The 13930-nt window shown below is 35.1% G+C and overlaps 1 protein-coding gene across 1 annotated transcript in view; it reads right to left on the bottom strand.

Moving 5' to 3' along the window:
* Window positions 1-89: 89 nt before the first annotated feature.
* RSBN1 (round spermatid basic protein 1) overlaps window positions 90-13930 on the bottom strand; it is a 65362-nt gene continuing 51521 nt past the window's right edge. The window contains exons 3-7 of the mRNA XM_021002096.2: window positions 9361-9498; window positions 8930-9072; window positions 7371-7538; window positions 6670-6778; window positions 90-5050 (exon numbers count right to left, since the gene is read on the bottom strand). Coding sequence (XP_020857755.1) covers window positions 4580-5050; window positions 6670-6778; window positions 7371-7538; window positions 8930-9072; window positions 9361-9498 — 1029 coding nt within the window. The 3' untranslated portion in view covers window positions 90-4579. The remainder of the gene's footprint in view (window positions 5051-6669; window positions 6779-7370; window positions 7539-8929; window positions 9073-9360; window positions 9499-13930) is intronic.

The following is a 13930-nucleotide window of genomic DNA, read 5'->3' as shown; positions in this document are numbered from 1 at the left end:
AAACTACAGGGATTTCAACTACAAGGAGGTTCTACATTTTTAAGCTTCACATACATTTGAATCTACCCACTTTATGGTATAAATGAGACTTTATTAAAGGACAAATCAGACTTTGTTTATTAAAAAAATACTTTACAGGAAAAAAACCTCTATGCATTCCATTGTACTATTTTACAAAGAAATAGCTTAAACGATTTAACACGCTTAGACAGTCAGCTACAAAAAGAAATGCACTGTTAAAGGATTATTATTCACATAGATTTAGGTTTAGACTATTCATTAAAAACCTCTTTAAAACACTTGTTAATGTCAATAAACATACGAAGGCCATACAATGCAAACAGTCCTCCAGGCAAATTATAATTTCATCTATATGCAAAGATAAATTAAAGCCACAGAAAAAAAGTCTTAGCTGCCGATCAAAATGAGAGTTTAGTCACAGAAAACACTATTACACGAAACTTTACAACATGTGATTAGAAGTAGTACTAAAGTATTTCTTCAGAGAGAATTGAAAAGTGCTATATTAAGAGGAGGTATTCTCCTCAATTACATGCACAAGTGGATCCTAAAAAGTCTATGAACAATATGGAAGGCCATAATATTTATGGAGAGATACTTGCTCTTAAAGCAATGTAAATTTAATCTGCAACATGAACTTTCAGGATAATAAAAGGTCCTGTTGGTGCTGAAGAAAAACATTTACCTTATGCCTTTCCTCTACCTACTACAGGACCGTTATGGCTGCAATCTGTGTTTATAAAAATAAAATTCAGCACAAATGTGAACTTGAAACTAGTGGTATGTGCCAGTGAAGGTTAATTTTTTTATTTTTATTTTTTAAAAATCCTTGTGGCATTAACAAAACAACTTATTGGAGAGACATGGACTAGATTCTTCCATAGGTGAGAATGCAAACAGACCTTTCAGTGGCCAAATGTGGAAGAAAATTGAAAGTCCACTGTTGTTACTGTCAAGAATGCATTCACCACATGTTTGTTTGCAGAGTTTTGGGTCCTGTCCTAAAACATGGTAGCCTGTAAGTTATAAAATATTCTGTTCTAGAAGGAAAGAAAATCTAGAAGGATAGAAAAGGACCTAATAAGCAACATTTTCTCCAACCACTACTAAATTTGGATTGTAAACCTAACAATATTGATTAAAATTCTTTACTAAAGTAAAATATATTCCCTTAGATAAAGCTGGGCTGGTTTTTCCTGTGTGCAATATTCTTCAGATGATATCACTCTGTCTATAATCGGAGGAAGACCATATTTTGATTAAGTAAAACAAATTCAGGGGCATTTGAACTGAGTGAAATATTTAGATAAGCACCCTCAAATTCATAGTTAACTTAAAAATAGGATCTATTGGTCATTTGGGACACCTCCATCCACACAAAACTCTCTCACATACCTACACCTACAGACACACACACACACACACACACACACACACACACACACACACACACACACACACACACACACACACTCTCTCTCTCTCTCTCTCTCCCATAATGATAATCCATATAACTTCTACAATTGAATAATCACTAATACCCTTTGAAAAAAAAGTTCTAAATAGTAATGGTCATGGAGAGATCATATACATGTGTAACTTTTCCCTTACACAGATTTATCCTTTAACTACATGAAGTAACTCTTTAAAATGTACTTGTGTAAGTTGTACTTTCACTCCTAGCACATCACTTGTGATTATAAAATTGGTGGGGAGGGGAAAGAGAATGTTTAAAGAGTCTGTTTTTGTTTCTGTTTTGTTGGGTTTTTTTAAATGGATACCACAGAGCCAACCATCAAAGGGTGCTTTATAGTCAGTAGGGTTAAGAATATTAATTTATTAGGCCCTTTACACAAGGACATTTCTGCCATCCCTCTGCTCCAAATAATTTTACATCTTACACCCACACTCTCTGCAAGAGATATAATCTCTAAAAGAGTTGGCACAATGGATTTATACAGAAGAGGAGATCAGCTTAATTCCACTTAAAAGTTCAAAATTGCCATCACTATTTTACAAATCAAAGGACATGGAATTGGTCCATGCCTAAACCCACCAAACCAAATAATTTAATTATTTAGAAAAGTTTCAATTGTTTATTTCACTAACCTAGGATACAGCTTTGAAAGCAGTATGAAACTCAAGCTTGCCTGCTTTTATATTCATCAGTCTTAAAATCATGCTATTAAAATCTAATACTCACATAGGACATTCAGGAGTTTCCAGATACATATTACAAGCTAAATGGTTTCCCCCTTCCCATTCTACTGCAATTCTAAAATACAATGAATTTATTACTACATGATCTAAAAGGTTTATACCTTTTTAAATGTTTATATTGGAGGTGAGGGTAAAATGCCTTAAACAATAAAAGATGGAGTTTTGCTTTTGATTGTAAAGTCTTTGCAGATTTGCTGGTTCCTGAGTAAATACACACAGTGCTGGCTGTCAGGAGACAGTCTCCTTGTTTGTTAGCAATGACCAGCTTAGACGACAAATGGCATCTGCTGGATGGCAAGTAGGAGATGGGGGAGATGGGATCTTGGAAGACAAAAGTGAATGAAGAGGAATAAAAAAACAATATTCCTGTTAATAACCTTGCTCTTCATGATTCTTATAAATATCAAAACTGCACTAAAGCAAAATGATGCCTGAGAAGAATTTTACTTTGCACAGCCTGGTAAAGCTCTATGAAATTCTTCTGGACAAAAAAAAAAAGTGATAAAAGCCAAAAACTCAGGGCAGATCTCTAAACTAGCCTTGATGAACTAGAATTTTTACCCTAGAATTTTTACCCAAGATTTAAAAACACCCCTGCATGAATCACATAAAAGCTTTCCACTCTAACACCTTATTTACACAGACTACTGAACATTCACCATCACTTCCAATTTGTAAATGGTTTAAATTGAAATGTTTCTCTATTTGTCTTCATTCTTTGTAACAAAGAATACATACATATACATATATATAAGGAATAATACAGATTCTAACTAATCACTGCAGTATTTTCTGATGGTTACTTTTCTATCAGTTTAAACAGTGACCCCTATACTGTGCTAATATGCATAACTACACAACAATATTGCACAAAGTAATATTTATATAACAAACTTAACCTATTTCAGAAACTTTTAGAGAAAATTCATAATTGATATTTCAAAAGATACAGCTGAGTTTCCATGGTGACAGACATAATGAAACTGCATCTTTTTTGCCTATGTTAACATAAGTTTTCCAAATCTCACCTATTCCAGAAAGGAAAAGAACGAAACTCCAAATTGCACCATAACCAAGTTGATATGCCAATCTGGTCTTAGGTGGGGGAGACTCTTTTTTCTAATAAACAGAAGGCCTATTGGCATTATTAAGAACCAAGAGAAAGTGAGATGCACATCACACTAACATTCTCAAATAACAAAATGTTCAGACTACATTAACTAGATGAACTGTGCCCGTTTGAAAAATAAAAATAAAAGCATCCAGGCACTATCGCATCAGGCTACCTGAAACTCTAGGGTGAAAAGTCTAGTGCAACTATTCCTTACTAGGAAATAGCAACACAATTAACAGTGAATAAACTCAGGTATGCACCAGTTACAACTGTGAGTTTAAGTGCATTAGTAATACTAGATTTTTATCATGAAGAGATTGAAGCCAGCTGACAAGTCAAGCAGAGTCTTACCCAAAACTGATGCTCAAAATATGGCAGCCTCATCAGTAGAATGGAGAGCAGTTTCTAATTCTGAGACTACTGATGAGTTTAGGAAGCAAAGTATCCACACCAAAGACAAAGGTGTTGGGCAGAGCATCACAGTTATCATATCAACTCTATATTTTTAACAAGAACATCTTCTATAGTTGATCTTGAACTCTCGATTAATGAGCCAAAGATAATGACTAGGGACTACTTGTTTGTAGATTTACTGAAGTTCTCCTCTGGGCTTTCAAGAACAGATACAAAGAAGACATGGTGATCATTAAAAGTGCTGTGCTTTCTCTTTCACTAAGAAACTGGAGAGCTACCTGAACAGCCACAGAAGTCACTTGTTCTTTGTAGTTGGAACTAAATGCCACACTTGCCATAAGGCAGGATGCAGGAACACCATCCTACAGCCAATGCCATGTTTAACTGCAGAAACTGTACCTGTGCAATAAAGGACACAGGCACTAAGCTACAGATCTTATTTTATAAAAGAAGCTGATATGGCAAGAGACAAGATAAAACAAGGGAGTGATCAATTTACTAAAGAAGAATCTGTAACTCCAGGGAGCTCCTATTTTGATTTGAAGAGCAACTGAACTGTTACCTCACACCTTAAAACAGAAAGTAGCAGCAGACCCACTATTACATACTGTACTAACGGGATAAGATACAACTCTTAACTTTGCATAATCTGTGTAAAAAAGATATGCTTGACATTTTTGGAATGTCATTTCTCTTTATAGAATTATAGGCAAGATTTCTCCAATAAAACTTAACTTAAGCCAGTTATAAAACTATAACTTCACATCAAAATTTAAAAAAGTTAAAAAAATGTGTTTGAATATGTACATGTCACACAGGAGTGCTTGGATGGTCCTGTGGATCGTGTGGTTGGTCGGATTCCAGGCCGGGGTCCAACTTTATAGTTGGAAGGAGCTGAGCCCCCTGATCTTGCTGTACAAGTCCTGATGGAGTTGAGAAAGATGAAGAAGCACTTGTCAGAAGCTGCATCTCTGCACGTGTTCCCTCAGACTCAGTTGTTATACTCACACACTGAGAGTTAGCTTCAGATTCTGACTTTCCAGTGGTACCAAAATCTACGTTGGAATCACTTTCATCATTCTGAGGGCCTTCCACAACAGGGTGGTACTGCTTCAGCCTTATATGCCAGGCTAAACTGCACACTGCAGATACGGTTTTAAACTGATGGATGACATTTCTTGGGATGAAGTAGATATCATTATCACACAGCTGGATTCTAGCATAACGAATGCCTTCTCGCCTCATTTGGTTTAGTTTAGCTTCATCCACCCACTGCACACACTGAACAAGGAAAAGAAGAAAAGTTACAGTTTGATGTTATTTTTTAAAAAAATGAACTATACATCATTTAACACATTTTAAGGACTGCAAACTTTAGCCTCTATGTAGGCAGATCAGGAGACCAAAATGGGGAGGAAGGCACTTATAAAACTCTAATTAAACCAAAATTAAATACTTTTACATGAAGGAAGGAACATCTTTTGAAAATCTCCAACACTAGCTAACACTGCCAACTTTATAAAGGGAATACGAAATTTATAATACTTAATTGCACTTAGAAATATTCTCATTTAAGCCGTGTTATAAACACTAATGCTGTAAAGTGATTATGTTACCAAACACAAGTTAAAAAGGGGGTGGTGGCTTTGTGCAAAGGTCTAGATGTATTCAAATTGCGGTGTTATATTTGCTTTACTCCACACAGAGAATGCTCAACACTTTACACCTGAGACCTAAGCCAAACATGACTCTTTCTATCTACAACCAGCAAAAGACTCAATTCTTATTCTGCTTTTGTGTTTTCTGCCAAGGATAATGATGTTTGGACTGGAAAGAAAAAAAAAGAAAAGAAAAAAGAAAAGAAAAGAAATAGGCTATGAGCAAGCTGATGCCCTAAGAAAGCAAAAAGATAGTATGGTCATCACTGATCTTGAGTCACCAGGCCTAACCAAGACAACTAAAAAAGGTGAATACCAGTAACCCTTAAAAAACTGTGCAAAGTAGAGGAGGGTCCCACGGGTTCAAGTTGGTGAAATATCATCCCAAATTTTAAAGAAGAAAGAAGTGAAATCTCTAACCTATAGGTCAACAGGCCTGACTTTGATTCATGGAAGAAATTTAGAATTCATTATGAAATAATCAGTAGACTTCTAAAAAAGGAAGCAGTGATCTAAAAAGAGCCAACAGACCAACAAGAACAACAGTTCATGCCAGATTTAACCTTATTTCTATTCTCAACAGGATCCCTAGACTGGTCGACAGATTAAGGAAATGCTGTAGCTATCATTTACCTAGACTTGATACTTTATAAATCTCTCATGCAACTCTTGTGGAAAAGATAGAGATGTGGGCTAGACATTTATAGAGTTAGACAGGTGTAGAACTGGTTCAATGGGCTGTAGCCAATGGTTCAATGTCAACTCCAAAGGAGATTCTGCAGTAGAATTCTCCAGGAATCTATGCCTGGCTCTACAGAGTTTAACATTTTCATCAATGACCTGGATAAAGTATAGATGGTTTATCCAACTGCAGATGACACAAAACTAAAAAGTATGCCTATAATATAAGATGAAAGAATTAGAATCCAAAAGAAGCAGCTAGCATGTTGGGTCAAATACAGTAAGATGAAATAAATGTAAAGGCTTACACCGGGGTTCAAAAAATCAACTTCACAAGACAGATGGAAAAGGAGATGCCAAAGAAAAGGACAGATAGCAATTCATCTAAAAAAAAAAAAAGCAGGGGGAGGGAGTGTATTCAGAAAGTTTACTGTCAATCATTCCTAACTGGTCTCCTTTCCTGTAAATTGGAAAAAACTGCTTCTAGATTCTCCCTACCAGCATTTAAAATAGCTATTTCAAATATCCAAAAAGGTTGCAATAAGAAAGCAAATTCGGTACCTGTGACACTGGAGGTTCATGGAGGTCTAACTGAAGTCTCTGCACAACATCAGTGAAGTCCTCAGCATGAAAACAAATCACATCTTTGGTTATTCGAGGTTGGTTACTCCTAAAATGGGCAAGTAAATATGGAGAGGCATCTCACAATCAAATAGAGGTTGGCAAGTCACTTCAACTACTGCTCTGGCTCCAAAATAACAAGAATTCACTTGCTTCTTGTAAAACCCTTTTTTAAAATCTAATGTGATTTTAATCCAGAGAAATTAAAATTAGTCCAAGTAGAAATAGTGTTTCCTTTCAAATGTTTGTTTTAAGTGAGCAAGGAAAAGATGGAAAGAATGAGGTAAGAAAAACATCTAGCCTTTCATGTGCCATAATCATTTCAATTCAACAAGTATTCATCAAGAGGCTATGTGCAAGGCACTGTGCTTAGAACTCAAGATGCAAAAGGAAAAAGATGCCTCCCTTCTTGCCCCCCTCAAGGAGCTTTAGAGTATAACAGGACATGAAATCTCAAGAACTGCATTCAGCCATTAAAAAAAAATCTGTGGTAAAACAAGACACACTGAAGTAAGAAAAAACAAAATGTATACAAAGCAGAAATTTAGATATCCTTTAGTAATTGTATACCATTCTGTCCTTGAGTCTCCCCCTTTTCTAGAGGGGATAACACAAACATGGAGTTGCGTGCTATGACTTACCATTCACTAAACTGTACAGCTTTCAAAACCCCCACAGCAGCCGTACTCTGCCAGTCAAACCCCTGACCTACATGATCAGCATGGGCTCTCGTTCTATCTTCAAAGAGAACCTCTCGGGGCTCACTGGTCCGAGGTAGGTACTGGAGGTTTTTAATTTCATTCATTGATCTAAAATTGATTTGATTATGGGGCAACAATGAGGGAAGAGAAGAGATAAAACAGTATTATTATCAATAGCAGCAATTCATACTTTACGTATTATTCTACAAAGCACTTTCCTCAGAGTAAACCTTCTCAGGTTGGTACTATAGGCATTTTATTCCCATTTTACAGATGAGGAAATCAACACTCAAGGAGCTTAAGACTAAGACTTGCCCACAATTATATCCACTAAGTAATAGAGCCAGAATTTGAATGTAGATCCAATTCAAAATCTAGTGTTCTATTTCACTGGCCCAAGCTGCTCCCATTATAAAAGAAACCCTCTGCAATCCTAACAAGCAGCTCCTGATAATGCAAAAAAAAGTTTATGTAGGATTTTACAAAGTGCTGTCCTTGTAACAACTTTAAAAGGTTGTCTGCTTAATATTAAATATTGTCTGCTTTTGCACATAAGAATAGAGGTTACAAGAGACTAACTTACTCATGGTTACAAACCTAATAAATCACTCAGACAGCATTTATTAAGCACCTACTATGTGTTAGGCTATGTGCTGGAGATAGGAAAAAAGAAGGCTAAAGTTAGTCTTTGCCATCAAAGAGCTTACAATCTAATGGAGTATTGTGTTTTAATGTTTAGAATTCTGACTGCCCTCAGTCCTTATGCTTAATAACTCAGAATTTTCCCCTAGAGTTTCATGACTCCAGAGGCCACACTCCCAAACAGCATTCAGCACACTATACATAAAAGTTTTTATTATAGAAAAGATGGAAACAAAGGCGGAAAGCTATCTGGTTCATTCACCAAAAGAAAACTCTGAGAAAAAAAATTCATTCAAATGCTTGTAATTTTTCCATCATAACTATCAATACCGAATATTTAATCCGAAGTGAAATCAAACTTATTCAGACTTGAGAACATCACCACAGTAAACTTATATGATTAAAAAATGAAGTGATCTGGTTAATTCAAATGTTTCAGTTAATAAAAAAAAGCTGCCATGTACAGCACAACCAGATTACCAAATGTGAATCAAGTTCATATATTATTGTGAGGCTGAGTTTGTCAAAGTGACCCATTCTGCATTTGTGACAACTATCTACGTTTAAATTAAACAACTCAGGGTGGAGAAGATGAACACACTCAACCACTTTTAAAAAAGGGAGGGGGGGGTCAGAGGAGAAGAATCCCAGATATAAGATTTCAAGTAATATCATATAGATAGGCAAAAAGGCATCAAGCACTGTGAGGTTTTTTTTAAGACATTAACTTTTAGATCTTATCTCATAATACCATACTAAACAGATTCACTTGGAAAAAGCTAGTAATAATCCTTACTATGAAGAGGAAAAAATATAATTAAATGTTTGCATTTTTGGAAAGGGAACAAAATGTTTACCGGCGTCTTTTGAAGGGTGACTTTGGCATATCTGCTGTAGGGATCATCTGTTCTCCTGGCCTCACCCACATTATAGGTCCATCATCACTCTGGGACCTACACTGGAGTCGGAGACTAGAGAGCGTGCCCCAGGGCAAAGTCATCTAAAAATGAGACAAGTCAGGTCAATACAGAGATTTGAAATAAAAAAAGATTCACAATTTATTAAAAAGCAAGGTCTTATAAACAAACAAATGCTATGTCATACAATGTCATATATCTAAGAAAATAATTTTAAATAAAATTTCAGTGCCACTATCTTTGCAGTATAGTTATAAGTCAACCATCTGGGCGGTCTTTTTTTTTTAAGCAGTCAAATTGAATTACTTTATGGATATATTTTTCAAATAAGTAATCTGAACTACAAATTAACAATCTGGATTAACACTCACTTTCAGAAATGGTGATTCTTCTAACATATCAAGGAATTCTGGGAAATAATCACCAACTTCTTCATCTACTGCTCCAACAAGACTTATCTGCCGCATAGGACCTGCGCGGTAGGTTCCACAGCAGTATGTCCTGTTGACCTGAGATTAAGCAGAGGAAAAAGAAATAAGGACTGAAGTACACTATTCTACATTAGAAGGAGCAGGGTTATCATTTCCAAATTTGCTATTTCTTCTACATGCTAAACAGTCATTTGTCAGCACCTTGGATAAAGGAAGGCGATAGTTATAAAAACAGTTCTACCCAACTACCACAACTGGCAAATACACACACACACACACACACACACACACACACACACACACACACACAAGAAAGGCCCAATTAAATCAATGCCCAATCAACTATAAGTCTATTTCCTTTATTATTAACTAAGCCAGCACACCACAGGTAGGCTATAAACCACATATAAAGCTTGTGATGTGCGACAAGCCAAAAGATTTAGTACCTCAAAGTAGTTTCAACATTTCAAGATACCTTCAGATTGCCACCCACCCAAAGCAGCCTTTGAAGTTGATATATAGATAAAAAGGCATTTTAACATACAAAGAAGAAAGAGGGAATCATCTAGCTAACAAACCAATAAAATAAGCAGGGATAGTATATATAGCTTATAAATATATAGCATATACATGCTACCTAAAGCAGTATTCCTTACCATTCTTCTATATGGAACTACTGCTTTTTCTTGTTGAAAAGATCAAATAGTAAGTTTTTAAACATACTCAACAGACTGCCATGCTAATTATCAAATCTTATCTCCAACTACTTTGAAATGAACCTTATAGAAGTTCTAGGGAAGATATCTCCACAAATAAGGTACTTATTCCACTAGCCACTGACTTTCTTCATTATGTGGGTCCTTGCCTAGGACGTCATCTCTACTGATCCAAATCCTCTCTGTTCTTCAAATCGTTGTCTAAGAAGCATTCCTCTTCTTCCCTGGCTACATGATCTTTCCAATTCCTATATTCTTAGAATACTCAGAGTTGGTATGTATATGCATCTAGTGTCCTTAGTGAGTTAAGTTTTCTTGAAGGCAGAGAACAAGTCTCATAATTCTTTAGTACTGCTCCCCCGCAACCCAAATAACAGATAGCAGAGTGCTAATAAAAGTATTCAAACTAATTCTAACAACTTATTTGGCACTATACTAATGTTATTCTTTAACCTAATGGTTATCAAACTATTTTTTAAAATTCAATGGAATCCTTACAGTGAAGTATTTAAATTTTCTTAAAATGTCAACTATACTAAATGAGGTTGATTTTAAAAAATATTTCTCTATTAAATAGAACTACAAAACTAACAACATAATTTATTCAGCAGGAGAAAAAAGTTGATGATGGATGATTATTCACTGTCATTTATTATTTTTTAATCACAAGATATTAGGGGAAAATGAGAAATATCTCTAGTATACATTTGGTGACCTCCTCATTAACAAAATTAAGGGAAGATAGAAGAAGGAGTCATATAGGATAGGCAACCAGGTTTTAATCTGCATCACGAAAGAAATAGTCAGATTAAAGAAATCATACATCTATTTATGTATTTGTATCAGATGTTTTGCAATAACTTTCATTTTCCCCTTTACTTATACTAACCAATGTTTGTGTATGAGGGACTATTGTAGTTTATCACATTATGATTTTAAAATTTCAAGAATTTGTTTTTGAATTCACATATCTGTAAATGTTTTTGTAATTATACCAAAATCACAAAACTATCACTTAAAATTTGGCCAAACACATACTGTTTTATCAAGGTCACTAGAAGTAAACCCAAATTAGAGACCACTATAGGTAAATCTGTGTTTCTTTTGTAACTGGATTTGGTGCTAAGTTTATAAACATTTGTTTCATCGGTCTTGGCTTAATAGGATCGTTGCTTTCTCTTCTTTCCTTAATTATACCTAATGGGCACTAGTATAAAATATTATTATCATATATACCAATTATTTTACAAGATTATTACTGTTAAACCAGAAAAAAATAATTGAAGTAGGTATACATATTGGACACAATCAATAACCAATCCAGATCAATGTGATGCCAACTTTTAGCTATATGATATAATCTCTGATGATCTCATTAATGGGCTAAAGACACACACTGCAAGCAAGTGGGAAAAAAAAGTGTTCACTTGTCATGCCTGTCTACCACCATTACCACTTTTTTCTTTGAAGCTTCCTAGTCCTTGGGGTACGTTTAAAACAGAACTTAAGAAACTGTTCTAGTCATTAACTGCTCTTGTCCTTTTCTGTATGTATTTATACTTATTTCCTCATAAGTTTCCAAAGGGTAGGGAGCAAGTCTTATGTATCAGGCACACAGGAACTAATGAGGTCAAAACTCAGGGCTCTAAGATTTCTACTAACCTTCTGACAATACAATTTCAGACAAATCACTTCTCTATAGCTCACAGTGAAATAGATAAAACTGACACAAATGCAGGCGCAAAATAGGTCTACAAATGTTCTTTCTTCACAAGATAAGTTGGGCAGAAGTTACTTTTTTGTCATAACAGCAGGATTCAAGTAAGCAATAATTTTGTTTGGGATGAGGATCGATATTCTAATTTTTAAAAAGTTAAAGATAGCTGATCATGATATGTGCAACATGCTATTATAACGGGGATGAGGGAAGGGACAGATCCCAAACTTAAATTGAATCTGACACATCTAATGATATACACTATCATCATGCAGTGATGGGGGGGGGGAGTACCCCTAGAGCAAACTTTTCATTTCTACTAAGATTAAACAATTCTTAAATTTTTACTATCTGCAACTTCCCTGCAGCCATACTCCAATGATTAGATTCTCAAAGGCGACACAGAGATCAAACTCTAGTGGATTCTACCATACTGAAAAGGCTTCAAATATGACCTTGGTGAAAGACTGTTTGCTATATAAGAACCAATTTAGCTAAATAATAAAAAAGGGCTCATGAGCGGTAAACTGACCAAAATGTAGTTTTTTCTTTGGTCACAAAAATCTATGAAGCAAACACAGAAAATAGTACTGTCTGAGTAGCCTCAGTCTGCTTCTGTAGATCAGTGGTGCAATGGCAAAAAAGGGGGTAGGTAACTCTGTTACTAAGGTGCTCTCTAAGCAACACATAGTGTATGTGGTTTTAGACCACCTAGAAAGTTAGCTTAACTACATAAATATTAATATATACCAAAATAAAGAAACTGGAAGAAAAAAGGAAGTTAAAATTAAATGAAAAGATGGACAACAGGTTTTAAGGGATAAGTAAAGGAACTGGAGAGGTCTGCTTTATTATTTATTGTACCTTCGGATACACAAGTTACAATTTCATAGGACATTTGGTCATCTCATTTTGTAGTGTTCATAATAAGCAAAAGGAAAACTTATTCCAAGAAGATAACTGAAGCTTAAATACCAACACCTGCTGCAGAGGATGAATTAAAAAAATTCTGTAGAGAACTTAATAATAATAATAACCTTCTACAAACCAAAATAAACATATACTTTGAAAACAGGTGGTAAATTACGAGAATAAAAAGTGAATATGCCAAAAAATGTGGCAAGTTTGCTTTAGGTTTAAGAAATGAAAGAACAGGGTTTCTAGACTACTCAGAATCCTTATACTTTTATACCATGAAAACTTTCTTCAAGTAGAAAATTAGAAGCCACTGGATAACCCCAAATATCACAAAAAGAGGAAAATGACTTTTAACAGAAAGAAAATTATTAGTTACTGATGTGAAGTTGCAACAAAATCAGACCTCCAAATATAGTTAAACCACTTGCTAACTGGAGAAAAGGACAAAAATCAACATGAAATTTGAAGAAAGGATGAAGATGAAATGGTATAACCATTAAGAACTTCACAATTAATCGCTAAAACAAGCTATGCTGAAAAATGGGAAATGGAAAAAAGATAAAGCTATTGACCTTAATTACTGTCAACAATTTGCATAAAGTTTAATGGCTTAAAAGCAGTTGATGTAACCAAAAAATTGCCTTAGACATCAAACACTTCATTTCTCCTCACAAGACTGAGATAGCAGCCAATGGCTACACTTATTTATAAAACACTACAGAGGAAGGCAGCAAAAAACACTTTCATGAGCATCACTTCAAAACAACAAGAAAAAGCTGATGCAAAAACATACTAAAAGCTTAGCATGAGACTCAAATAAGCCTTATCATTTCAAGAATAGCCATAGCTGAAGCTAGGAAGGCAAAAAACAGAACTCTGTAAGTTATCTGTTTTTATCATCACTGACACTGGAACCACAACACTCAGAACGTAAAAACTCAGCCCCCAACGTGCTATATGATACCTAAAAAGGAAAAGTCAACAAGAGGAGCTGGACCAGACAGACACAGCATGAGATCTGTGCTAGCAGTGAAGATCTTCAAGGGACTAGAACATTATTTTACAGAGTTAAAGGGAAAAAGTACCAAAAAGATACAAAAAACGAGGGCACAGCAACCATTTCTCATCTCAATTCAAACTATATGCCTTCTGTCAAGAT

This window comes from Phascolarctos cinereus, unplaced genomic scaffold (genome assembly GCF_003287225.1).
Source record: "Phascolarctos cinereus isolate Bilbo 61053 unplaced genomic scaffold, phaCin_HiC Scaffold_5;HRSCAF=322, whole genome shotgun sequence".
NCBI classification, from domain to species: Eukaryota; Metazoa; Chordata; class Mammalia; order Diprotodontia; family Phascolarctidae; genus Phascolarctos; species Phascolarctos cinereus.
Note: the sequence above shows the minus strand (reverse complement) of the source record. Positions and strands in the feature narration are given on the sequence as shown.